A 27,680-nucleotide genomic window follows, 5' to 3' on the forward strand; every position below is an offset into this window, starting at 1 on the left:
ATGTGAATGAAACCTTGGACTTCATCAGCGTTTATAAGTTAACAAATGGCAACCCTTCCAAAAGCAATTGTTTCAGGACAACAGGGATACTTCAGCTGTCTCCGACTCTTAATTTACTGAGAGCTTTACAGACCCTCAGTTTTCATTGTTTTTTTCTTTTTTTTTTTCCACTTTTTTTTTTAATTTTTTTCAGAGTCACAAATGAAACAAAAATGAAGGTTGCATCTTTCTCTGAACCCCATAAAGACCTGCGTTAAGTCACTGTCTTCACTGTCCTCAGACATTTCTGTTTAATTACATGAAACACAGAAGTATTATATAGTAAATAACAAAGGCTTATTTATATGTTTTTATTATACAGAATAAACAATAAAATAGTTGTTGATTTTAAATGATAAACTTTTATTCTGAATATACTGTTTTTGCACAATAATTAACACAACAGTTCTAGGATTATAAACTTTTTATAACATTATTGTACAAATTTTTACAAAAAAATTATTTTTTTTCCAGGCTTGTCAAGTTCCACAAAAGTGTCAAGAGAACACAAGAAAAGGGAGAAAGACCTGCTTGCCTTGTAAGAGCAACCAAGTCTTTTTTTGCAGAAACGCACACTGAGCATTTCAATAAAAATATCCCAGAAAGCATGATCCAGACATTCCATACAACACAAGAAGAGAAGACAGCTTTGTCAGATCACAATCGCAATTTCATGGCATCTGAACAAGACAGTATCCCTTTAGCCTCAGTGAAATATTTCTTCAAGATGATGTTTTTCTTTTAAACCATAAACAGGACAGATGCAAGTAGCTGGGAACAGGGTGAGGCTAACTTTTCAAAAGTCTTGAATTGTATTCAGATGCTTTGTTTTAATCTTTTTACAATAGTGTACAATGAGTATTAACAATATTAACATTGTGGTATGAACAAAATAATAATAAATGTGGCCTTTGTTAAAGGCTTGGATGTCTGATGAAGTTAGGGTAAAATTTATGCTAAGAAAGGAGTTATTAAGATTTCACCTTAGGTTGACATTCCAAAAACACTCGAGTGCATTGCAATGCCTTGTAGGCATTAATATATTTCTTAATAACCAGTGTGCTAGCATCTGAATTTTCGGATCAGTGGTACTGAGGTTGTGTTTTGGAATTAAGTTGTACTATGCATGTTTGTTATGTGTTAATGGGAAAAAAAGGTTTTAATGTCTCTTCAGTGACAGCAAAAAGCTCTCAACCACAGCAAGTAACACTTGGGTTGCAAAGGTCACTTAAAAGGGATACTGCCTATTTGAAACCAGTAAGGCCAGGTTTTAAGTTAATAAAAGGAATATTGTAGGAAAACTTACAAATGGCAGCAACACTGTTGTTTTTGTCAAGTTAAGCAGTAAAGCCTCAAGCATTAGAAACATGAAAAAGATCATACTAAAGTCTTAAAGGTACAGGACCTAAAAATCTTGTCAATCAGATCTGCTATGTCATGTTAAAAACCTGTTACAAATATGGACCACGGTCAGTGTTTCGGCAGTAATGCTGGTTGTTTAAAAGAAAAAAAACTAGAAAGAAACCTTTCATGTTAAGTCCTCAGATCATGTTTTGCACAGTACCATGCTGTAACAACTTTACTGGTGGTTACTTGTCAGATGTACAATACACAGCATGACTTCTGTGTGAACTGAACCAGTCCCAACAGTTCCCTTCATGCTATTTAAAGGAGTTGAGCATCCATTGACAGAGCCTTGTATCTGACTTTAAAAACCACAGCTTTTTACAGTATATCATATTTTAAAATATTTTAATTTAAATTTTAGGACCAAGCTTCTTCTTTCAAAGACAAGAGAAGATGACTATGATGCACTGTGAGAATAAGGATACTCTTCTGCATGAGAATTTATTCATGCGAGTTATTTCTATCAGACTGGTATTGACATTTTGAGATAGCTGAAATTCAGATTGCATTCAGATGCAATTCAGTTTTTCATTTTGCAGATACTGGGGTATTTAAAAAAAAGTCTTGACAATCACTTGAATATACTATAATGTATAATTTCAAAGTATTTAAAATACTCACTACTTTCTAAAGTATTAATAAGATAGGAATCATGTTGGCTAAATGCTTATATAGAACGTTATAATGTTAGCTGGAAGGCTAAAAGTTTCTATAGAAACACATTTCTTCAGGTCATATAGAGGGGCAAAGGAGAGGAACAAAGGACACTACTCCTCTTTGGATGACCCAAGAGGGCTGTGTGTCTGCATGGCAGGGGCTTCTCCCTCCTCTTGCACTGAGCACTCTAAGGGAAGTGGGATGAGAGCAAAAGCCACAGATGTTTCCTGTGGCAACATGAATTTGTGCCATCTTTCTTTCTTCCAACACACTCTAATCAAATGCTTATTGAGTAACTCTGAATATGGCCTACCAGCAAAGGCAAAGTGTTTTAAACAGTGCAACTTGTCCATGAAGGGTTTCTTTTGGGAAGCTAAGTGAAAACTATAGAGAACTTATAATAATAACACGAAATTAAAAGAGCACAACGCAAACCAACGAGTATTTAAAGTAACCTCAGAGTAAAAGCAGTGAGTGCAGTAATTATTGGCCTAATCCTAGAAAACTTGCTCCTCCCATAAAACGTCAATTGACCACATTAAGAAAAATCACTGGATGCAGTCTTGGCATTAGAAACACTCAAACCAATTTTTTTATCAGGTGGTAATTGGTGCTAGAGTGAACAGAACTACAGCACTATGACTAGAAGGAAGAGCTCCAAGTTTATCTTCACCCTTATCACCAACATTAGCTCACCTTCCCTGAGGAGGACCTGAAGTCATCCAAGACAGTTAAATTGTACTTTTAACCCTATGACATTGCTAGGTAATTTTTTTTTAAACCTAGATTTTATCACTGATCAAAAGGTCAGGATTTCTGTTTTTCACTCACCGTATTTCCAAACATGAGAAAATACATAGCTGGAGCCAAGGTACATGAAAAACAATGAACCAGCCATGAGTACAACTACAGTAGACATCTGATCGTTCAAGCCATGCCATGGCTTGGAGTAGCTTCTTCAGTTTTCATAGGATATTAATGCATACCCAATCATTTTTTTAAGCTTTTGGCATGATCAAAATTATATCAATCAATTGCCAGCATATACATACTGATGATTTGCATTTTTTAATTTTTTAATGAGCTAGTGTATTGTGCCATATTAATATTTGCATATTGCAGTTGTTAGCAGAACTGTACAATACCAGCAGAGCTGCACATTCATTGGTTTAGCTGTCTTGCAATACTGTTTAGTTCTGAAAACTAGAAAAAAAAGCGCAAATCATATTTTGCATCAACACTATGCTACACTGTAATATTGTAATTTACTGCACCAGCCTGTATCACCAATGAGGTTGATTAAAAACAACTTCTAGAGTTATTATTCACAATCAAGTATCAATGTGTATACATATAGATTCAAGGCTCCCCATTTGTTTATATTTTTTCTAATCGCAGCAACCAGGTCATTTTGCTGTTAAATATGCTATTTTCAATTATAAATAGCAACACCATAAGTTTTAATATTATGGGTGGGTTTATATGAAGGAAACAAAGGGGGAACCTGATATGAACCTTAGAGAACATATACTTCCAAAAATAAATGTGTTAAATCTGATTTTTATATTCTTAAAATATCTGTACACAGGTTTTCATGTGAGATCGCTATTCTGTAAAAAAATCCACCTCAACCCTTTTGTTACAATAGCTTTATTTACCCTATTTTCTCAGCTTTTTCATTGCACAGTATATTCAGAGCTCTGTTTCATAATATAATGTAATATGATTTGATTGCAACACATTGCAATGTTCAATTTCTCACACAATACAAGAATCACTCTGTTATCTTTTCAATGAACTATACTCTACCATCAAAGAAAACAAACTGAAAAACAATAACTTAGCATCATCATCATGCAAAATACCCCTGGAAACCAACATTCAAATATCACAAAGACATTTTTTATTCACAAGCATTTTTTGTTTCAGCCTTTGAAGAATTTCTACTAGCTTTATATGTAACTGCATTGTGAAAAGGAGGTGAATGTTACATTTAAATTAACAATTTTTTTTCTGACAGAAGATTACACCAAGTTTAAGATGAAAATCGTTTTTTAGTTACACTCTCCAGTACCTTTGAATTTTGAAAAACAGTAGTTTTCTCCCTTCCCTCCTTTCTACATACAATATCAACCTACCAAAGCTTAGCTCGCTGTAGGATTCATTTTGGAAAATTAACCACTCATCATAAAGCATTCCAATCATGCTGAACTTCTGGTGAAGACTGGCCAATATTTTCATTTTACTCAACAAGTTTGGACAAAAGTGATATTAAAAGCAGCCATTGTGGTGCTAGTAACTTATATTGGGGAGAACATTTTCCTTTTCCTTTTTCTTTTTCTTTTTGGTTTTTAAACAACTGTTCATGTAAAAGAATATAAATCTTCAAGATATCCAAAGCTTAAAAGAAACGAAAACCATATACATAAGCCATTGTTAGGGGAGCCCTTTTACATGAAGTCATCAAGATTACAACAACAAACAAATGAATAAACAGAAGGTTTTAGCTTTCCCCAGTGGGGCAGGTACAGAAATCTGTTAGGATGGCGTGGATGATGCGGCATTCACACACAGTTAAGGATCTGACACTCCAACATGCAGGCATCGTGGCGCCCCGATGAGTCTCACAACGCGCGATAACCAGACACGAGCGCTGCTGTTCTGCTGCTGTCTCAGTAGCTGACCCTTTCGAAAATGGAACTGAGGCTATCGTTTTGGCCAGGTCTCGATTAAGTTATGCAGGTTTTGGTTTAGCAAGGTCATAACTGGCAGTGTCTGCTGCCAGATAACAGCCAAAGCAGGACCGACTGAATTGCTACCATAGACCACAGTGATGGACTCAGACCAGAGGCCCCACCGCAGTCAGCCGAATCTTCCTGTCGACAAGAAGAGAAGAAATCATTTAATATTAATTACAGGGAAGCTGCTTGAGAGGTAACCTACAGCTTAGTTTTCAATATTTTGAGCTATCATTAAGGCATCATTTTTGGTCTTATATATGTTATTTTGCTAAAATAACAGTAAAATAATCCCTGGAAGTTTCTCTGATTTTTGATACAAAGAGTGGCGCTATTACTTTAACTATAAACATGGGAGGATTAAATACTTTCAAGGTTTACAGCACAAACTTATGAACTAGATGGGATACTTACACCATCCATCAAGAAATGCTATGGAACATACCTGGGGGCCCCAGTAAACACCACCTATATTGCTTAAAATTGCATTCATCTTAAGATTCTGAGTATGACTTTATTGTGGGAAAAGATAGAAGAACAGATAACTTTTCAAGTTTAGAAAACAAACACAAAAATATGTTTATGTCCATTTCATCAAATGATTGCACAATAAAATGAATATGGTCTGCAGGTGAAGATATGATCAAAGAGAATGAAAATCCTTTCTCTGCCTCTGGTGCTCTATTCAAGTACAACAAGGAAATTTTCTATTGCACTACTTGTACATGCTTGATGCAGTTTGAAGCTGTCTCAGCTGCACTGCTGTCATGCATCAGTAACTATTCCTTATGCCACACAGCAATCACACCACTCTTCCTCATTCCTCTCCACCATTAATTGCTGATCTTTGGTCTCTCTTTACTTATAATGCCTAATACCTTTCACATGATGGACCTATTCATTAGTTTGGCTGAAATACATTTGATACCTGTTCTGGAGCCTGTAACACCTTAAACCTTGTTTCTCAAGACTGATACAAACTCTGATTAGTACCTAAAACACCAGGAAAATTTTCCCCTCTCCACTTTGTCTGAGAAGTCTGAGATTCGTGGGTAGCTCTGAAGGTTGAAAATATTTGGTCTTTCTCTTGTTTTCACAGTATTCTGTAACCGTGGTATAAAAAGACACTTTCCATTTTCCAAAAGATTCCAAGCCTCCAAGGGCAAGAAAACAATGTAGGTGGAAAGGAATTTGGGTATATTAGCAACTGGGGAAACTCCTTGAACAGGAGCAATATGTGCAGGGAAGGACAGACAACTGAATCTGAACAGTAACAGACTGGATACTGGCACAGAAATTAAAATATATATATATATATATATAACAGAAAGCAGAGGAAAGCCAAGAGGAAGGGAAAAACTCCTAGTTCAGACTGACACGTCACTGTGGCATATGCAATTAATACTTAATATATCCCAGACAAGGCTGGGGTGGGTGGGTGTATGTGTGTGTCTACAAAAAGTACAATCATGATAAATAAGAAAGAGTCATTAAACAATGTTTAATTTATTAGCAAATTTCCTCAAGCAAATTTTGCTTTCCTTAAGCAAAACTTCCCAGCTTTGTAAGAATAGCAATGCAGGACATCAAGTTTAATCAAATGGGCAAAAACAAGAAAGTACATAAAAATGCCAGATCAGATATAAACAAGAAATGGACGGGGTGGGGGGATAAAGTGGTTCTTTGTAACCTCTTTGCAGAATACACTGAAATGATAATAGAAATTTTTTGACTAAATTAAAAGCACAAAGCCAAATATGATGTTAGGGCAACTTCTTCATAACAGAGGTGTAAAGACAGAATTTAGGAATTGCAGGGCATAGGAAAGACCTTTAATGAGTTCTTTATACCAGCTTTAATGGGTGAGAATTATAATGTTATTTATTTTGCACACAATGCATTCTTTAAAGATGGTAAGTTTCCAAAACAGTTTGGGAAAAAATATGGAAAATCAGATAAAGCAGACAAAGCAGACTCAGTACATTATCAGGACTTATAGCATTCACCAAGAGTCTCCTTTAGAAACTTGGATGCAAAAAAATGCAACAATCCCAAGCCCAAAAAAAACCACCCAAAAATAGCATTCAATTTCCTTAGAAAGAAATAAAAAAACATTTTGTCCTAAAGCAAATACCTCATGTTGGTTGCCATTCTTTATTAACAGTAGCTTTTTCCAGATATAGCTCTTTCATGTGTTAGCTTTATAATTTAGTTGTACAGTTTTGGCTTAGGCTTTTTGTTTTGTTTGGTTTTATTGTTGTTGTTTTAGTTTGGTTTGGTATTTGGTTTGGTTTATATTTGGTTGATTGCACTCTACAAGTTCAAAATTTCTAAGGTTTCTGGTCAACAAGAAATCCTAAGTGAACTCTGCTGCACCGGATTTGTACTAGGATGCTAAGATTTCAAGATGCACTGAACATCCTGGTTTATTTAGTTTGGCTCTGTCACTATTTGCATCTGCATTGTGTCTTGTCATGCAGCTTTATTTCTATTTAAAGCACTTAAAATTAACCCTGTTGCTTCTTCCTCACAGTGACTACCATTAAAAACAGAATTATCAGTAAAGGTTTCCTCTCACATGAATTCAGTGAATGGTACTCAGTGTTACCTCTTGGTATTTATTATTCTTATCACTGAAATTACTTAGAAGAGTCATCTTTGAAGAAAGAGTTGAAAGCAAAGCAGGAGATTTAAAATTTCCAACAGGCAGGAGACATCTGGAGAATATAAGTAGTAAACTGAAGGTTTTAAACAAAATTGTGCATAACATGAAGGGAAAATACCTTTATAGAAAAAATGGTATCCAGTATAGCAAATAGGCCTCCACATATAGAATTATACAGGACTCAGCTTACATCCTCTTGATTAGATGAAATATTGCAAATTATGTTGATAAATCAATCCTACCACCACATCTTTTTGAAAACACCTTCCATTCTGTTGTTCTTTTCTATTTGCTTTATGAATTTTGTTTTTTTTTAAACCACACCACAATTTCTCACCTGCTCTTACATTCATCAGTCGTACAATGTAATATTCCTATTGCGTTGAAATGAAGTATGTTAGAATCTTTTTTTCCCTTCTCCCTAAGGTTACACAGAGAAGTTTTTAAAGGATTCACAGCAGTAGAGAATATCTTGGAAGCCTCATGCAAGACAGGCATCATCTTATCATGAACGACAGCATTAAACTGCACTACACAAAAGTATACAAGGCTTATACACATATTTAAAGCTTAGTGAGATTTTAACCTCATATTGATCAAAGCCACATCAAATTTCTGAGGTTTGTAGACCAATTTGCAGTGGTAAACCAGCAGTTCTGCCAAGAACAATTTCTAAATATTGTCTCTGGAATCAGTTAATTCTTTTGTGTCCTAAGCTAAAACAAAAATAGTCGTGGCAAAGAAGGTACAGTAAATCCTATCTAAATTAATTTTTCCCCACAGAATTTCACACTGTAATTTTCTTCTGTGCACTCACTGTTGTCAAAACTACAGGAAATGTGAAAATATAAAATAAAAAAGAGGAAAAAATCTGATTGTGTTTATTTACATGAATTAAAACAATCAACAGTCCCCTTGAAATAAGCAGGATTCCACCCCAATTTAAAACTAGATTGAGAAAAATGTCAGTTTTGAATGGTCTTCAAAATGCCTTTTTTAAAAAACACTTCCCCTCTTCTTGAGCTTTAAGAAAACTTTTCAGCTGTTTCATGTTAATGTTATTTTTGAGATTTCTTCTAAAGTATCTTATAACAAAGATATACAGCATTGTTTTATCTTCTCTTTACATTATCTTATCTTTACCTCTTCTAGTGCAATTAGACACTGAACTATTTTTAAGCAGTTTCACTGAAATTTTCCAGCCCATGACATTAATCACACAAATCCTGAATAACAGATCAGCTGGGGATGCCCTCTCTTTGTTGTCTTCAAAATTATGTCTGTGTATAAATTCTCTTTGAAGAGAGAGAGACTTGTAAAAGAAATTGGAAAGAATTGTTGTAGGCTACTTTCATTTCACCAGAAGTGTATGAGAAATTTCTTGCATTCATTACATCAAATTTTCTTGCACGCTTGAGATAGAGAATTGTCAAACCCAAACGTCATCTTCTTCATGTCATGCCTTACTAGGACAAGTCTAGGTAAGGCTGTTCTACAGCATCACATGCCATGAAAATTATTTAGTACTTTCAGAATGGAAATGAATGCTTTTATAAAACCATACCTTCATTTTTAAGTATCAAAACAACATACTCATTGCCATATATCAGCATTTCCTCAAAGACACTGCCAGTCCAAAGTTTTAAAAATACACTTGGAACTATAAATACTTATATACACATATACACCAAGGCTATAAACATACTTGTTTCTCCTTTAGAAGTGCACTATAACTATTTAATGTACTAAAACTTTGTTTTTAAATGATAATAATTCATCAGAACCCACTGTGCTACTCTGACTTATAAAACAATGTCTGCCCAAAGAGCTGATGTGGCCTTTGATACCAATGGATTACTTCAGTCATACCTTTTATAAGCATGTATTTTAAATGTTTCATATTACACTGGTAGCACCTTTGCTTTTACTCAAGAGTAATTTTTAGTTCCAATGCATGGTCATTCACAAACTTTGGGTTACCCTCCTTTGTCTGGGCTACCAGACAAAGCTGTCAAAAGTGTAGAGCTCCCCATGCACAGACTGGGGACACAGGCAATTCCATTGGGATATATCCAGTTGCCTGGACTGCTAATCACCCTCAAAGCTCCCACTGACGTACCTGGAAGCTGATGGAAGTAAGACATTCCCAGTGGGGGCTAAAAACTTGTACGGCTCTTTTCTTTAGTCTCAGGCATGGCAAACAAAACCAGCGTGCATGTACAAAGTAAGAGCAAGACATTTGAGGCAGTGATAATAACTATTTTGTTAGCCTTGATGAAAATTTACGAAAAAGAAAAACCTGTCAGGTTAGTGAACCTGATCAGCTGGATTGTATCTGTGTTGGCTTCAGTGATTTTAATATAACTACACAGATTAATGCCCAGAGAGAACTTGTTTCCAAAATCACAAAGTTATTAAAAACAAGATGGATGAACAAAATTACCTTTATAACTTTCTGCTGCCAAAAGCTTATCAGCTAAAATTATATTCTGGGTGTTTCCCACCTTCAGTAGAAAGCACATTTTGGGCATAAAGAATTCAGCTCAAGGTGAGTCTCTGCTGCTTTATGTACATTGGACAGTAGCTTTTTAATTAAAGAAAGCTATGTGCAGAGCAAATTGCATGAGCAAGAACATGAGATGCTAATCTAGATTTTAATGTGAAATACTACTGGCTTAAAGAATGGCCTTTCACCTTTCCCTACAACCTTTTGCCATGGTTGTGCAAGTTCCTAGGTTTGCAATAAAGTATGCCATTTAAATACAGAATAAGAAACTTCAAAATTACTAAAAAAAGAAACTGTTAAACAGAATTTAAAGATTTTTTTTTTCACTTAAGTTCAAGATATATTAATTGAAACTTCCCTTAAGTATAGAGAGAATATAAATTACTGTGAAAATAACTGTTCTAAATTTCAGTTAATTTTTAGTATTTCATAACACTAACTCTGAAAAATGCCCTGTGAGCTTTCAGTTCTGCCTCAGTTTGCTTTACTTTGATAGACATGTGAGTATCTCCCTCTAGTGGTTTTCAGAACAATGTTGATCAGAGCCCCCTTCAGACACACGTTTTGCTCTTTAGCTCAGCAGTTCTCTTGCAGACATGTCACTGGCACAGTGACTCATGATGCAGCCCCACACCATCAAATGCAGAACAGTCAAATTGCCAAGGCTTTACTTGGAAACCCCAGAGTCTCCACTTGGTCAATGTACAGGAACTTACTTATGTAGTTAATTAGAAGCAAAATCTCCCCTTCTGCTGTAATCAGGCAATTAATATATTTAGGATGCCAAAAACTAATAAGCAAAAAAATATTATTTTACTGAATTCCTAGTTTAATCAAATTGATTCACACCATTATCTTCAATTATTTACTGTTGTGTTCATTTGAATGCAGTGAAAACTCCTTACTCTTCTCAATAACAACACACACACATAACACTCATCCTTGCCACCCCTAAGTAAAGCTTTACTTTCACAGGTATGCTGTCTCTTCTATTTGCTTTGTACCTATTTTTATCTATGGAAAAACTTTCTTCTTCTGTTCATTTTAACAAGGACAAGGAAAAAATTCTTAGAAGTGAAGGATGCGGATTCAGTTGGTATGTGTGCAATCTCAAAGAGCCAACCATATAAATCCAACAGGTTCCCTTGTCTTTGTATGTTCTATGGGAGAGGCCCTCATGTTCAGTAATTGTGATTTATAAGGCTCCAGACAGGTTTTTTTCATATTTAATTTCCCTTAATATTGCGACAGTAATTTACTCCAGATTGTTGCTTTTGGGACTTGCTTCATTCTGTTTTCTTTTGTATGCTCAGTAAGTAAAAAAGTCTGCTAATTTTTTAAGCCAAGAACAAAACAAAAATTAGAGAAAGTAACTGACCATCCACACCACATGAAAACTTGCAGAAAAATGAAGATAGGAGCGGACATCATGGCAGAGGCACGACTCGTTGTGCATATAGGCTGATCCTATTAATAACGGGCAAAGTAGCAAGTAGAGGAAAGGAAAGAAAACACAGAAAAAAAAACATACAAGATGAGATATCATGCAGATTGCTGGCAGTTAGCAGAGTTAATGTGAAAGCATCCACCCAAGAGCAAGAGATTCACAGCAAATTTTGCAAATAAACTTAATCAAAACAATCCACTGTTACAAAACACATGACTTACACACTGATCAGCACATCAAGCTAGTGAGCAAGAGTTGTACTTTCACACACAATCATATCAGGATTGTTTGGAATATTTACTATGGCTGGATAGCTTTTGGATGGGTTTTCAACTTTATTTAATCGTTGTTGGCCAGTAAGAAGACTTCCTCTTTAAAATAAAATTCGGTTACCAGAAAAATGCATTGAATACCAATTCTCAAAACTTTTTAAATACTACTGACATGTCAGTAATTGTGCCTCATTACAAGAAAAGCAGAGAACATACTGGAAAAAAATTTGGTATACAGCAGTTATAAACAATTAAGTACATTGGTTTGGGACAAACTTTCCACTGCAGAAATTGCAGAATTGCATGAGGCATTGAAAATGCATCTATAAATTTTTTATTGTAACTAATGCCAGGCACTTCCTTGTTCAGTACTATTTGTCTTGAGATTTATTGTGAACAACTTAAATTCAGCATAATCTCTTTTGTATCTTTGAAAGGTAACATAGAAATAATATTAAAAATAGTTTAGATATGTGGCATAGTTATAACTTTTCTCTTTCAAAACTAATGCATTCAACACAGAAGTACCAAACAGTTTTGGTGATTTCAGTAAAGCAATGCACTTTTAAACCTTCTAAGAACATGACCCTAAAGGCAGTACAATTTGCAGAATAAGAAACAATGTCATAAACCATATATAAAATTTAAATAATTTAACAATACTTTAAATGATATTTGGAAACATTATTATAAAAATACTACTTCTTAGCCAAGATTATTGCTTACTTGTACAAGCCATTGAAGAACTGCATTTCACAGCACCATACAGAGACCAACAATTTTACACTCACTGATGATACTTTAGTGGGAATCATGTGTGAAAGTGCAATGGTTATAGGACAGGCAGATAAGAAAGCAGCTGTTAAGTTTATGTTAATTGAAATAAAGTGGCTATGGTCTAGAGTGAACAGTATGTTTAGTGATAAAAAGGTTACCAGGCACCAAGGTACATTTAAACATATTTTTCACTGATTGTCTAAAGCTGCTCTACAATTGTTTTTAAAGGTAGTCTTAAAACCTTACAACTTCAATTTTACCTGTTTGGCTTCATCAAAACAGATTTCGGGACCCTTTCTGTATCTCGGTTGTTTGACCATTTCACATGGATTTGGCCCTTCATCTGTTTCTCTTGTTAAGGAGTGTCACTCTTTTTCATGCATTGTACATGAGCATGATCAAAATTCTGGTTTTATTTTTATGGCAGGAGAGATTTACACTAATTCAGATAGTGCTGAAATAAACATCAACATTCACAGTTCCTTGTTTAAATTCAAGAAACCCAACCCAATCATTTAGATAAATCAAAATGAAATACCTTTTTTTATACTGCTCTAATAGAAGAAAATAAACCTCCTGCAGAACTTTTTAGAACATTTTCAGAACCGTAAACAGAAATAAAATAAAAGCTTAGTTCTTTTAACATTTTCTGTATTTCTTTTTTATCATTGCATAAATATTTCAGAAAATATTTCATAAAACAGTAAACTTTGAATGGTGCTGATTAGTTATAGTTTATGTTACCACTGAGTTACTCTGTCATAATGAAGATACACAGTAAAAGCAACGAAACTTTTTTGGAAAAGTAATGTCATGTACAGGTTGAACATAGCAGTGAAAGCCTATAAAAACTACTGGTTCTATAATGGGTACACTTATATTACCTCAAATATCATAGAAAAGACTGTGCCACTGTAGGCTTTGTAGTAAATGACAGGAGAACTACTGAGATCCCATTAGCATTTCAGTGATGAAGGCAGACAGAGAAAATGCTGTCCATACTACCAGCAGAACAGCAGGAGAGAAGGGGAGCAGTGACATGCTATTAATTAGCTAACTGAATATATGAGGTACTGCTTTAGCTCACATCTCTGAAATCTGTAATTGCTGGTGTAAAGTGTTCTTCACACTGTACTTCACATGTGCCACTGGCTAATGAGGGGCACAAGTCATTGCAGCAGACTTGAAAGGCATGGATATGGCAAACTGCAAAACAGCCTTCTGGTGAGGCCTGCTTATATTACCATTCAGTATGCTAAGCTTTTTTATTTGTTCCACTTGAGGTAAGACACATATTAAATCTATTAAAAGAATAGAGTGCCAGAACTTATCTCAGTAGCTCTAATTCACACTTGAAGCAATCCTGTTCATGCACTACCATGGAGTAGTACAGCAGCTTCAGTGCAACAAGTGGAGAGGCCAAAGCAAAGAGAAGGCAAGATGATGGGAATTTATTTCTGTAGTCTGCATCTGCCTTCATTTAGACATTATCAGATTCATCTCCCCTTTTCTTCAGCTGTGGCTCAACTGAAAGGAAAGTTGAAACATAAAAATGTTCCAAGAGGCTGCATAAGCAAAGCTGCACCAGCCAAAAGGAAGCAAAGTGTAATAATAATCATCTAAATAGCACCCAAAGGTCATTTTGTCTGCTTGGGTGATGTTATGCTACATCTGCATTTCACTATGTACCTTAGTTACAGAAAAGAGTTGAATAGCTTAGTACTGCATAGTTGAACAAAAATAAAACAGTTCCTTTAGTCAATATAAGCCCCCCCAGCTGGTCTGACTGCCATTTTAGGTAATTTACTTCTTTCTAGTAGTTTTGGGCTCCACAGGGAAATGCAAGTCATGTGCCCCTTCCCATTCATCATGCTTGATTTTCTATAGTGAGTGCTGTCCATAAATTCAGACAGTGGAAACAGTTGATCAAACTGTCATGGACTGAAGCCAATTAGAATATTAGGCTAAGTTTACATAGCTCTGCGATGACACCCCAATGTAACTTCCTTTTCAGCCCAAGTGTAGATGGAATTCCAGCTTTATTAATGTGGCAATGAATGCATTGATTGTGCCAAAGAAACACAGTCATCTGTACCACCATCTGTTTTTCTTTCAGGAGTGGGAGAGGCTGTCTCAACTAACTTCCTGACGTGGACAGAGGTATTACTAATTGTTTTCCTTGTTCTGTCACAGTAATCCAAATTATGGTTTGATTTACCACGTCCGGCATGCTGTCCTCAAGCCTACATAGAAAAGAATGGCTAAGGTGAATTTCTCCTGACCTAGAATTGGTTTTATGTATTTCCATCACCATCACCTACAGTTATCTACTGCAATGAACAGCTAAAGCGGAGAGATTGGCATAAAGGTGGTTGTAAATTAAAACAGTCCTTCACATGCTTTTAACTTCAATGCTTGTGCTGCAAGAACTCTGCCTAGCATGTAAGCCACCTATGTCTCCAGCCAGCTCTGAAGAAATTCTGTACAGCTGGATGAACTCTAGCCTTTGATGGCTGATGCAGTTACCACTGGAAGTAAGCTCGCCTTTGACACTGGCACACACTAAAGTGCCTTCATCAACCAACCAACATGCAGCATCTCAACTTTTCATGACCAAACACTCCTATCCTGGCTTTTTTTTTTTTTTTTTTGTTATTTCTCTAGACAGACATACCCTTGCCTTTTCTAAATGTTGAACAAACCCAGGACACTCAGACTTTCCCTGCTTGTGCTCTCAGATGCCAACATCCTTGGTGGCTCTACCTTAGATTCCCTCCTGTATGGCAGTGTGGTCCTGGGAAGCACACAGAACTCCAGATGTGGTCTCACCAGTGCTCAAGAGTTGGGATGGATCAGTTCTCCCAGTCTGCTGACCACAGTCATAGCCTGGGATGTGACCAGCCCCCTTCTCTGTGAGGCACAGTGCCAACTCACTGTCAACTTCTTGGCCACCACGAACCTCCAGCTCTTTTCTGCACATCTTTCTGTCTCTCTGTCCCTAGCCTGTCCAGCTGGGCAATTAATCTGTCCTGGGCCCAAGATTTTGTATCTGCTTTTTTGAAACTTCATTAAATTCCTGTGAGCCCGTTTCTGTCTAAATTCTCACAAATAACAGCTTTGCTCTCTACCTCAATGACTGCTGCTTCACATGATTTGTGATATCACCCACAAATACCTGCTGCTTCAAGTATTCCAGTGGCAACCATGATAATAACATAGATAAGTGGTTCATTTCTCCCCAAAGAGATTCCAGTATCCCATAGCCAAAAATCAATCCACACTACTAAATAACATGGTTTTTAAAGGATACCCGGCTTCTCCGCTTGCATCAGTGGCTTTGGGTCACAGGAACGGCACAGCAGTTGGCTGTCACTAATAATGAACACTAGATTGGTGTTTGAAATCTTCTCTGCATGATAAAGTCTGGGAAAAAAGTCAACAAAAACCTATGTTCAAATGGAGTAAGGAAAATCATATTTGAGAAGGACACACAGTATTGGAATAAAATAATCCAGCTTCAAAGATTTAGTCTGCTTGCTACTGTTTATCTTTTTTTATTAACAAACAGTAAGAAAGATTTATAATAAATTTTGTAATCTTTTTGACATTTCCATCATACCCTTTTTCAACTAGACTTCTTAGTGGAAAAAATGGAAAAAATCATAAAATCACTTTAATTGGGTTAATAGTTAGCTCTGTACTAACTCTGTACCACAGTAGCTGTACTGAGAAATAACATCAGTTCAGCATCAATTAACACAAAAAATAAAACCAAACCCAACCACAAAACCAAACAAACAAAACCCCAAAACATAAACCTGTCTGTAAGAAGGTCAAAAGAGAAGCATGGAGTATGCATGCCATGTATTGGATGTGAATTTGTTGTATTTTTATGTCCGTATAATTCTGCAAAAGGTATTTAAGATGATACTAGGGTTGTTTTCAGTTTATAAATAAACCCAAGGCATACTATCAACATGGAGGAGGAAGTACAGAAGTTGAAAAAAAATCTGTGTGTTTTGACCATTCTCCAAAGCTCTCTCTCTCTTTCCTAGTTTGAAATCCTGTCTTTTTTTGTTTGAAATCTGGCTATTAATTCTAATTTCTAAGATGCTTTCAGAAGCTCAAAATTTATGCGACACACCAGCAGGCTCTTGTATGAAACAGAAATCTAGGCCTGAGATGGTATTTTTCTGAATTATAAATTTTTTTCACTTATTATTAAATATCATCTTCAATAGGCCTCCTTATGGTGTCTGAAGAGTAATTATTTTAATAAAAAAAATAATACCTTCGTTTGTTTTATTAAAGAATCATGGCTCTTAAATCATAAGCACTATCAACTAGAAGATAAATTAAAGGATAAATTGTATAATCTTCCTGACTGTCAAAAATTCTGATACATAACCAGATTCAAGAAGATCATATCCCTTGGGATACTGTAGAATGCTTTTAAGTTGACATAATAAATTAAAAGAAAACAAATTGGGACAGAGATAAAAATACAATTTTCATGGAGCACAGACTATAAAACAAAAACCGACTAAAGCATGTCTACAATTCTTTAATGATTAAAATTAAAATTAATTCTAAACAAACAAAAAGAGAATGCAATTTGCCTGCCTCTATTCTTCTCTGTCCTGCTTATATGAGTTTGGTGAAGTTTATCCAAAATATATTTTTCTTCTTACAATAGTTTCCCTATATTTTGCAAAATAAATAAAATCCCAAAGTAATTACTTATATTGAAGAAATTTTACCTGGAGCAGTTTATACAGTCTACAATCCCAATAAAGGATTTATCATTGTTTTCAAAGAAATATTGAGTTTGCTCAGTGATACAGCTTGTTTTAGGCAGGGCAGCGCCGAAATCATCATCTTCCATATCAGCTGGTATTAAATAAATAAATAAATAAATAAATAAACAAACAAACAAAGAAATGACATTTTTAAGTCACAGACATAATGAGGAGACCCAAATATGTCCCCTAGCCCAGATTCTTACCTCCTACTTCACTCAAAGTTGACTCTAACAGTCTTTTGACTTACCTGCTTCAAGGAACCGTGGAAAAGTCAAGCTCAAAAACAGCTGCTGTAAGATAGACCTGAACACAGAAAGACAACAGATTTATTTTCAAAGGCTCTTTCTCTTCTTTTTGCTTTAATGGATACTTAAAAACTACTCAAATATAGGTTATTAACAATAATTTTTTTATGCTTTTGCCAGTTATCAAAGCTGTATTTCCTTAAACCTTCCTGCATGACTCTGGTTTTCTTTTCCCACATTTTCACAGGTTTTTCACACTAATCTTTTATTCTACTGTTCAGATTTACTGTAATGTGTGCCCACAAGTCACATAATGGAAATGTTATCACACCATCCCTGCCCCCCTTTTACACCTCTGTTGGAGGTGGGAGAGGCATGTTGGTGTTTCTCTGCAACTTAAACCAACTGGAACTCCTTTCTAACACACTCGGGAAACATGCTCCTGAATTAGACACTTTACACTGATTAAGGTTCATTAAATTTCTGAGAAGGAGGTTAACACTGGAATGGTATATTTTAAAAAGAATTACTGTAACAGCTGTACTGTAACAGTGACTTTAAAAATCATCTCTATTCTCACTCTTGATCTATGGACTACATTTTCTTTCTATGTATGGTGCCGAAATACTTAGGCTTAAACAGCTCCATTTATTGATTTTTTTCCTTCATTGATGATGGCACTTTTTCCAATTTTATTTGCCTAAAATAGGTACCAGCTTGCCACACACACAGGCCCTTTCTCCTCCACCAGCCTGTCAAAACAGGAAGTGCAACAGGTATATTCTCTGACTCCCTGCTTCTCCTTAACCTTCCTAAATTGTATTTTCCAGTTGTCAAGTTTTAGGCTTGCTTCTACCCACAAATGTGACCCAATCTCATCTCATTCTGTTCTAACACTTGTCCTGCAGAGAGAAGGGACTGTATGACTTCATTCAACCTAAAAGTTTTTTTCTCCTTTTCTAGGGTGATTCCTGTGTAAAGAAGCTGAACATGCCTGGCACCTTCCCCGCAGAGGCACTCCCCGAAGGAGTTCTGGATTCACATCCACGACTCTGTGCTTTGAACCATCAGAGGGACAGCACAGAGCAGTTATGGATCAGAAGAGACCTGATTCTATTCAATAGTGATGCAATTTGCTGACAGAAAATACTAATCCTTTGTAATGGCTTACCTCAGAATTTACAGGGAACTGAACAAAAAAGGCAGCCTGGGAAAATTCCTAAATCTCCTGACTTAAAGGAGCATGAAGGAGAAATGACATGCACTCTCTTAACCAAATGCTGATGTATCCCATATAAATTTTGAAAATGATAGCTCACACCTTTATCCCACATTTCTTGCCTGAAACACTATAGCTTTCTTTAATAACCTGGTTTCTCTTATTTCCCTGTACTTGCTTTTGCCAGGTGCCTCACTGAATCCATTTTTTCGTCATCTCTTTTCGCTTTGCTTGCTTAATGGCCTTCTCTGCCTGCTTCTGACCTAGATTCCATTAAAAACATGGCCATAGTAAAGTACTTTAATGTTGTGCTTTCAAGTTAAACATCACACAGAATAAACCTCAGGTCTAAATTAAGACCAGACCGCTGAGTCTGATTTGAACACTGATAAACTGAAGTTTCTCTGTTTGAAAAGAACTCAAATTTCTCTTCTGGATTATTGCCCACCTTCAATTTTTGAAGCTTGCTGTTGTCCAAGAAGACCAAGACTATTTCTCTTCCTGTTTACTAAATGTAACCAACAATAAAAACCAATATACTGTCTTCATAGTGCTTCTGTGAAAAAATTATTATACAGTTTTTCAGCTGCTACATATTTTAACTCTTAGCTTTGTAAAGGAGGTAATTTATTCCAGTTTGGTAATTACTATTAGGAAAAAAAAAGTATCATGAATCTTTAGAAAAAGGACCAGTCTCCAAGGGTGCAATTCACACCACAGCAAAAGCACCACATCCATGCCAATTACTTATCCTCATAAGGAAGGTGCTGAGGGAAGTAGCTGATATGAGTGTCAATCAACATGGCTCTGAAAAAGGTAAAATACCCCACCTGAGCACTGTGTCAGCTCTGCAGTCCTCAGCAGAGAAAAACATGGGCCTGTAAGCGGCTGCAGATGAAGGCCACAGAAATGATCAGAGGAATGGGATACCTTTGCCATAAGGAAAGGCTGAGAGGGTTGGGGTTCACTCTGAATAAAAGGAGGCTCCCAGGAGAGCCTTCTTTGTGGCCTTTCAGTGCTTAAAGGGGATTTTAAGAAAGATGAAGACAAACTATAGCCAAACATCTTCCAGTAGAACAAGGGGTGATGGTTTTAAACTAAAAGAAGGAAGATGCAGACTAGATGCAAGGAGGATATTTTTTACAATGAGGATGGTGAAACACTGGCACAGGTGGCACATAGAGATGGAGATGTCTCATTCCTGGGAACATTCACGGTCAGGTCAGGGATGGGGCTCTGAGCAACTTTATGTAGTTGAAGATGTGCCTGCTCACTGTAGGGGAAGTGGACTGGATGACCTTTAAATATCCCTTCTAGCCCAAATGATTCTATGATTCATGTTTTTTGTAAAATGATTCACTGAAAAGCAAACATTGATGTTCTTAGGACTTCTTGCTAGAAAAAGGCAGAGATTATATTCTGAAATAGGGAACCATGTGGTCAATAATTCAAAACATGAGAATTTAGACTTCACAACTGCCCATCACACTGAGACCATTAATCCAAATTCTGCTTCCTGAAGCTGATTTTGTAGTCAGAACACACAATCACAAAACCTGTCAAGAGCAGTTTTTAATTGAACTGTTGACAAAACAGTCATGTTTGAGACATAGCTAAGAATTTTCATTATGAGAAACTGCAGAAACAAAGGGTCCAGAGAACTTTTATGGAGGAAAAAAATCCAAGTCAAATAAAGTTTCAACCCAATGAATAATTAGAGTTTGGATACAGAGATTTCCTGCACACTCATACTTACCAGGCTGCTGCTGAAGCCCACCACCCAAGCTGCAAAATATCTGTTATTGTAGGCTGGGAAAAAAAAAAAAAGGCAAATAAAAGAGGTTATTTTATTTAAGTAAACAAGTGTAGACTTTCAATGGATGTCAGCCACTGCGCATGGGACTACTGACCACATAAGCAGAACGAAGTCCAGCTCCTTGCTTTGGTTCTTCTTCAGGATCACAGACTGACTGATAGTCATAAGACTTATTAAAGGCATACAGGGAAATGTTAATCAGGTTTCTCATCAGGCCAGGATCAATTTCACCAAAGAATCTTCCAATCTGATGGGGGGCAATACAGAGAGATAAGGTAAAACATTTCCAAATATTTTTCTCGTAACAAAGTGCACAGTTCTAAATTCTTCAGTTAGTAACTGTAAGATGTAGTATCAATGAGACCTTGCCTGCGGAAGAGCAAGAAGAATATGAGAAAGAAGGTGTATGGATAACATATTACTTGTCCTCACCATCTTAAGTCCATTGGCAGCCTACAAGCCCAATGGCAAAGCACAAAGAATGAAACTTGGTACCAAGTTTGGTGTCTTCATCTATAAAGAAAACTGTAAAAAACACTAATAACCCCCCTGGAACTTCTGATCCAGCAATATTTTTATGATTCAGAAATCTTTAAAATGTTTAGAGTAAGTTGAGAGTAAAATACTTTTTTTTTTCTCTCTTTGAACTTTTTCCTACTGGTTTTCATGTTCAGGTCTTAAAGAATATACATACCTGTTGTGTATATTCATCTCGATTGGACATCAAAAGAAATCCACCATCATCAAGGATAACACAGTCCACATGCTATTATAAGAAAGTGAAATATGTTTACAGGAAAGATTTGTCAATAGAACTCTCTGTAAGAAGCTACTTTTTTTTTTCCAAGACATCAGAGTATCTTCAAATCACAAACCAATAGCCAAGGGCCAATTTTAAGTTATAATAATTAGCATTATCAGTATAATAAAAGTTTGAACAGATCAAAGGCTTATTTGTGGCTTAATTTCATAAAAGTTGTTTTGCAAATTCTTATTTGCTCAATACTTTGTTAGTTCCAAGAGTGCTATATCCCTATTAAATCTGATTATAACTGGAACTCAGTTCATAATAAGGGGCTAGAACTTCTCATGTGCTTCAGCCATGCTAAAGTACTTTTCCATTTGCAGATTTCAATGGTAAAAATCTTAAGGGCAGGCTCCCAGCTTGCTAGGCGTGATTATTTTCACTTGTCAAGGACTGTAGTGGGATTATTCCAGGTGTCAGGTGCAGGAATGGGAAACCCACTGATTCCATCCATATGCTTTGCACTTTGTAAAAGATCCTTGCAGCCAGAGATTGGAGAGATAGCAGTGAGGTCAAATAGATAACTCCCCACAGTGCCCTTTCTGCTGTAATTCTTGCATTTAATGATCTTCACATTCCTCAAAAGCGCTCAGAAGACCTGAGCACAGAAAAGCTTTTAAGCACATGGCAGAACCTGATATGGTGACAGTCCCTGGCTCTGGGCTCTCCTGAGTGCCAGCAGAGCTATGGGGTCCCCTGATCCTGAATGTGCTGGGGACCAATGACTGGGAAGGCACATTATGGACTTTGGGGCTTCTAAATTTGCACTTGCCCTTCTCTGAGTTACTATTTTTTTTTTTTTTTTTAGAATTTTAATTTTTTTCCCCTCAGGATTTGTCTCTTGTTTTGCAAATTACTGTTATATTTTTATCACAGTTTTCTTGACATCATTCTCTATTGCTTTTCCTGCATATTTTTCTTTACACTTGTTCTCATAACTTTATCACCATAACCACTTCACCTGATTTTGTGCCCTCTTTCTCCCCATCCCCTTCTAACCTTCATCTTTCTCAAGACACAAACAACTAAACCCTGTTTTCTGAGAAATTAACACTCAAATAATAATGATAGAATCTGTCTTACATAGATCTAGAGAGAAGGAGTGAATTTCAAATACTCTGTCAGATATTCATAAACTGAACATTTTCTTACCATGCTATTTCTTTCACAGCCACAGATTTCACTGTTGCACTAAAAAACAGAAGTATGGTAATTTTCATAAAAATGTTACAAAATAAACCGTATTTTGAAGTTATATTAATCATTCAAGACAAGAAAAATTATTCTATTTTCAATATCTGTATATAAACTTCAATTTTGAGTGTGTTTCATTTATCAGAAATATCTCTCTTAACAACCTGTATTCTGTAATTACCAATAGCACAATCTTGACTGCCTTTCTCAAAGACTCTGATACCCTTTAACAGTGTGCTCAATATACATAAATAGTTTGTAGTACTTGTCAGGATATCAGTGATGTAAGCATAAAGAAAACCAGAAAGAATAGGAGCGTTCCCATGTGTTTGGAGTTTGGAAGGAAAGCCCTCAAAAGTATCTTTTTTGACCATGAAAAGCTTCAAAGCATGGGAATCCTGTGTGGTAAAGGAAGTCCATCAACCCAGCTGGCTTTTATGGCTCTGATTCCTAACATGTTTGTTCATGCTCTTGCAGTATGTGTACACATACACACACAACTCTGTCCTTGCATTATGTCCTCAGCAAAACAACGCCCAGGTGATGCTGCAGTCATCATCGTTCTTTCGGAAATATTCATCCATCTTTCATACTTTCCATCTTTCACTTTTGTATTTTTGTCCCCAACTGTTCTGACTCTTAGGCAATGCATTTGCCTCCCCATTGAACTACAGCTCCAATACCCAACCAGCCAAACTCTCTTTTTGATTCCCTGAACATACAAGCAACATTGCTTCACCCAGTAAGAAGCATAAGTTCTTTAAGTTTCTTCATTTTGTGCCTTTCCTTCCACAGTTCACTATAAATTCCATATTTTCTTTTCATTTAACCTTTCCTCCTTCCCATTTACACCTCAGATGTACTATACATTAGATGCATGGAATGAAATCGTTAAGCACATATTTCATTGAGTTCTGCTAAAATGCTGTGATGTTGGATGCAATGTAAATCCTTACTGTCCACTGCTTACCCATCCTGGATATTAAATAAGAAAAGATTCACCAATTGTTTTGCAGATTTTATTCACTGCTACTGCAGTCTTACTACTAGCTAGAATATGTAATTTTTTCTTTGTCCCTATCCATGTCTTATAATTATCAAAGCAAGACACGTACAAAATATGGCCTATTTCAACATAGATTTATTTTGTGCATTTGGATGATTTAAATACCACAACTACTTGGCAACTATGCATCAGTGTGACTCTGTCACAAAGAGACAGTAAACCTATTTGCATCTGAAGCTTTGAGAAATGCAAATAAAGTTCAAAAAAGACTTGGTCAATTGCTTACCAGGCTCTTGATTGTGGTTTTTGTGAAATTTCCCATCCAGCTGGTTGCATCAATTTTTATTCCAACAACTAAGAAGAAATACATGAAAGTGTTTTTTAGTAAAATGAAGGAAAAAAAGGTAACTGTATAATCCTAAAAAAGGGGGGGAAATTATAAAGACATCTAAATCACTGAACTGGAGAAGGATAAATTACGATTTTTGTTGCTTGATCACCAACATTGTTCATGAGACTAATAAATTAAATACTCTTACTCAAATGCAAACAGATTTCCACTAGAAAGAGTAAAACTGTCTCAGAGAAAATAATGTTATTATAGAGTGAAGTTGCTTTGAAATCTCAATTAAATTTCCAATTTGCTGTTGAGCAACAACCAAATAAATAAAGTAATTCAAGTTTCAGTACCACTTTATCTTACCTGCTGGCTTCAGAAGTTTCCCATCAACTTGTATTTCCACAGCCTTGCTTACCATAATACCTGATTCATAGCTATTGGCACCACTTTCTGACAGTACAGAAGAGGAGAAAAAAAGAACAAACAGAAAAAGAAGTTAGGGTGACATGAAAGCCTTTTCCTCTGAAACTTAAATCTATTATTATTCAAATACCAGACTGATTTTAAAAAATCCTTTTCCAAAAGCACTGACCCAGGTGCATTTATCACCTGTGATGGCTTAGATCACTAACACTGGCATGACTAAGAAATATTTGTGTTTACTTTTTTCTTCTTGTTCTTTTTTACTGCTTCATAAACTTACTACAGCCTTTTCTTCTGCAAACAGAACCATGAGTACTTGCACACACATGAGCAGCTCTGTTAAAACCAGGATCAGAACCAAAGATTTTATCCTGATGTTGTCTGTGTATTTTTCAATGCAGAGCATACTGACACCACTCACTAATGTACAATTTCTGCTCTGACTGACTTGAAACTGTTTTCAACACTGCTCAATTTGAAAAAGCAAGTTAAAAGTAGATTCCCTGGAGCTGTTTGAGGAGCAGCAAAGGCTTCAGGGAATTTTATTAATTAACATCTTTACATTTTACTGAGGAAAAAATGCAATAAATAATTATGAAATAAAAGTAATGAAGGATCCCATATGTTTAAGAGAGGAGTGAGTGATTTGTGGTAGCATCTTTTTTTTGTCAAACTTGAGAAGGTTAATGTTGCTCACATCAATAAGGAACATTTGCTATTGTGCTTATATCAGTTTTAAAAGTCACAATATCTCAGACCAATTGGTTTTGGTGAATAAGTGCAATTCTAAATAGAATTCAAAAGCAAAGTTTAAACTAAGCAGCGGTGCAGTGGATGGAGTTATGGGCTCTGGACCTTTATGCCTGGTCCCCCAAGTCAGTGCTGGGGGTGCTGAGATACAGAACTCAGCTCTGTTAAGACTTTAGGTAGTGTTACTGTCTATGAGTGCAATTTTATTTCACTTTCTGTTAAAATAATTCTGCAAAAGTATCTCTGTAAAGCAGTGTTTCAATACACTGAATGAACATCAGTACTCTGTATGTTTTCACTGAGGTTAATTCTGAGCACACAGGGCCACCAGAGTACTTGACAAATTATGATGACCTTGTTTAGTGCCTCCTAGCTTTTCCTTCATAATGGATATTATCCCAAGACTTCCTTCCTTATGAAGTGTCATGCTTGAATCTTTTGTCAGTGACCTCATCTGGTATGGGGAACTTCCACTTATACTGAACTAGCTAACTCTGACATTTCTAAACCGTGATGACTTACTGTTGTAGTATGGAGCTGTGAAAATATAGTTGTCATTATCTAAACTCCTCTTATAGAAGCTGACTTCATAAGTTTCAGCATTTTCCAACCAGTCTTCTCCTGCCCTAAATTAAAAAAAATACAGATCAAAAAACCACAGTTTAGAGTCTCATTAAATCTGTGCTGTGGGTTGTTTTCTTCAATATTTCACAGTTGGAAAACATGAGATTCATTCTTAAAGTCCTCAGGATCTGTCAGTTTTCACTGGTTAAAAGACAGGTGTAATCATTAGGAAAACCCCAAACAAACAAACTTTGGAGAAAAAAGGAATTAGTATTCTTGGAAAACCAATAATTTAGTCTCATCACTTTTAGATTTGTTGTGACAAATACAACTGCAACACTACTTACAACAAAATGTAAAGGAACGTTTACAGCACATGCCTACTTTGAGCTTAATCCTAAAAGATTTAATATAATGAATAATCCCAAAATAGGAAACAAACTCACTTGGGAAGTAAAACTCATTGCCATTTTCACATTTTGGGGAAACACAGAATAACCTAAGAAAATAGATAAATTTGCCATTTCCCAGTAGATCTGTACTGGTGCCCTCACTATTCCCAGTCACTCGTGGGAGTGTGTCTAGTTTATTGCATATGCAATTTGACATTCCCTTTTTGTCCTCTGTTAATGATACATGTTTTCTCTCTTGAAGTCCCTGGACCTTTAGGTCTGATCTAAAAAAAAAAAATATCACCCACCTACTTTCCAGTATTTGCAGCCTGCCAAACAACTGAGTGCTTGGGGGTAATTAGGGATTAGCATGGCCCCACTGCTACTACAAAGGCATTGCTGTTACTGCTACTCTACACTGATTAGAAACTTGGATTACAAGGGCCTGTCATGAAAATAATGGGACAGATTAGATTCAAGCAGTGACACAGGTAAAATAAAAGAAAAACAAGGCATTCCATTAATTTCATAGCTATGAGTACAAATTAGACCCTAGGAGGCTGTAGCTTTTCATTCAATAAAGCCACTCTTTAACAGTCCAGCCTTTCAGGCTTCAAAATACCATATTATACTACTTTGTAATAATTCTTACCTTTTAGGGAACACTCTAGTAATTCCACCATCTGTAACAACAAATTGTGCAACAACTCCATCGCTGTAAATAAAAATAAGATTTAAAATGAAAACTGACTGGAATTCTCACAAATTTCTATGTCAAGGGTTGCCACTAAAGTGCATAACTGTGAATAAATACCTGTTCTCTGTAACACTACCTGCATATCTGTATATTCACACAGATGTATAAGATTTTGTTTCCAAACTCTGAAATGCATTAAAAACCCATAGTCAATAAAAAGAATACTTACAGCGACAGTTTACTCCAATAATTTTGGGCAAGTTCATTTGTAAATCCTGCATCCAGCAAAACTCTAATGACCATGTCAGTATTACCTATCAAAAGAGTTAAAATGTAAGTCATCTGAAACCATATGAGATGGAGTTTCAATAAAAGCCTAAATCAAAATTCTGAGTTATCAAGATTCTCCAGCCACAAAAATTGTGGCTGTTAATATTTGACATTGTGCCTAACTTCAAATGATGTCAAGTAGAGTTAGATAGATGCTCTCACACTGTTGAGTTCAGTTAAACATTTTCTTTGTATCCTAAAAATGTGTCTTTGTGTCTCAGGAATAAGGAAGGTGATAAGGGCCACAGCTTCGTAAAGCCCCTAAAACTGCAAATTAACCTATTTTAAAAGCATGTGTTCATTAAAACACTTTTTGTCTCAGTTGATGCAAGGAAAAAACAATTCCTAATGACATTCAACTACATTTTAAATATATTTGGATCAATCAATTCCCAGGCTCTCAAATAAAATACATTTGTGATCTGAAAATGGATATAGGGAAATAAACTCATTTTGAATCAGTAGCTTATACAGAGATGCCATGCTTAAATTTCTTTTAAAGGATGGTTTGAAGTCAGTGCTTCTCAACCATCTTTTTCAGTACACTTTAGCAGAGTTACTGAAGATTATTTCAAGGTGGGAATTGTAT

General features: G+C 35.9%; 1 protein-coding gene across 1 annotated transcript in view; it reads right to left on the reverse strand.

Annotated features, from left to right (window-relative positions):
* Positions 1–336: 336 nt before the first annotated feature.
* CACNA2D1 (calcium voltage-gated channel auxiliary subunit alpha2delta 1) overlaps positions 337–27,680 on the reverse strand; it is a 366,545-nt gene continuing 339,201 nt past the window's right edge. The window contains exons 25-38 of the mRNA XM_066550936.1: positions 26,991–27,075; positions 26,717–26,779; positions 25,631–25,734; positions 24,299–24,385; positions 23,882–23,949; positions 22,548–22,586; positions 21,285–21,356; positions 20,685–20,837; positions 20,531–20,583; positions 17,558–17,613; positions 17,269–17,398; positions 15,819–15,931; positions 12,769–12,851; positions 337–4,979 (exon numbers count right to left, since the gene is read on the reverse strand). Coding sequence (XP_066407033.1) covers positions 4,863–4,979; positions 12,769–12,851; positions 15,819–15,931; positions 17,269–17,398; positions 17,558–17,613; positions 20,531–20,583; positions 20,685–20,837; positions 21,285–21,356; positions 22,548–22,586; positions 23,882–23,949; positions 24,299–24,385; positions 25,631–25,734; positions 26,717–26,779; positions 26,991–27,075 — 1,223 coding nt within the window. The 3' untranslated portion in view covers positions 337–4,862. The remainder of the gene's footprint in view (positions 4,980–12,768; positions 12,852–15,818; positions 15,932–17,268; positions 17,399–17,557; positions 17,614–20,530; positions 20,584–20,684; positions 20,838–21,284; positions 21,357–22,547; positions 22,587–23,881; positions 23,950–24,298; positions 24,386–25,630; positions 25,735–26,716; positions 26,780–26,990; positions 27,076–27,680) is intronic.

This window comes from Molothrus aeneus, chromosome 5 (assembly GCF_037042795.1).
Source record: "Molothrus aeneus isolate 106 chromosome 5, BPBGC_Maene_1.0, whole genome shotgun sequence".
In the NCBI taxonomy this organism is placed as follows: domain Eukaryota; kingdom Metazoa; phylum Chordata; class Aves; order Passeriformes; family Icteridae; genus Molothrus; species Molothrus aeneus.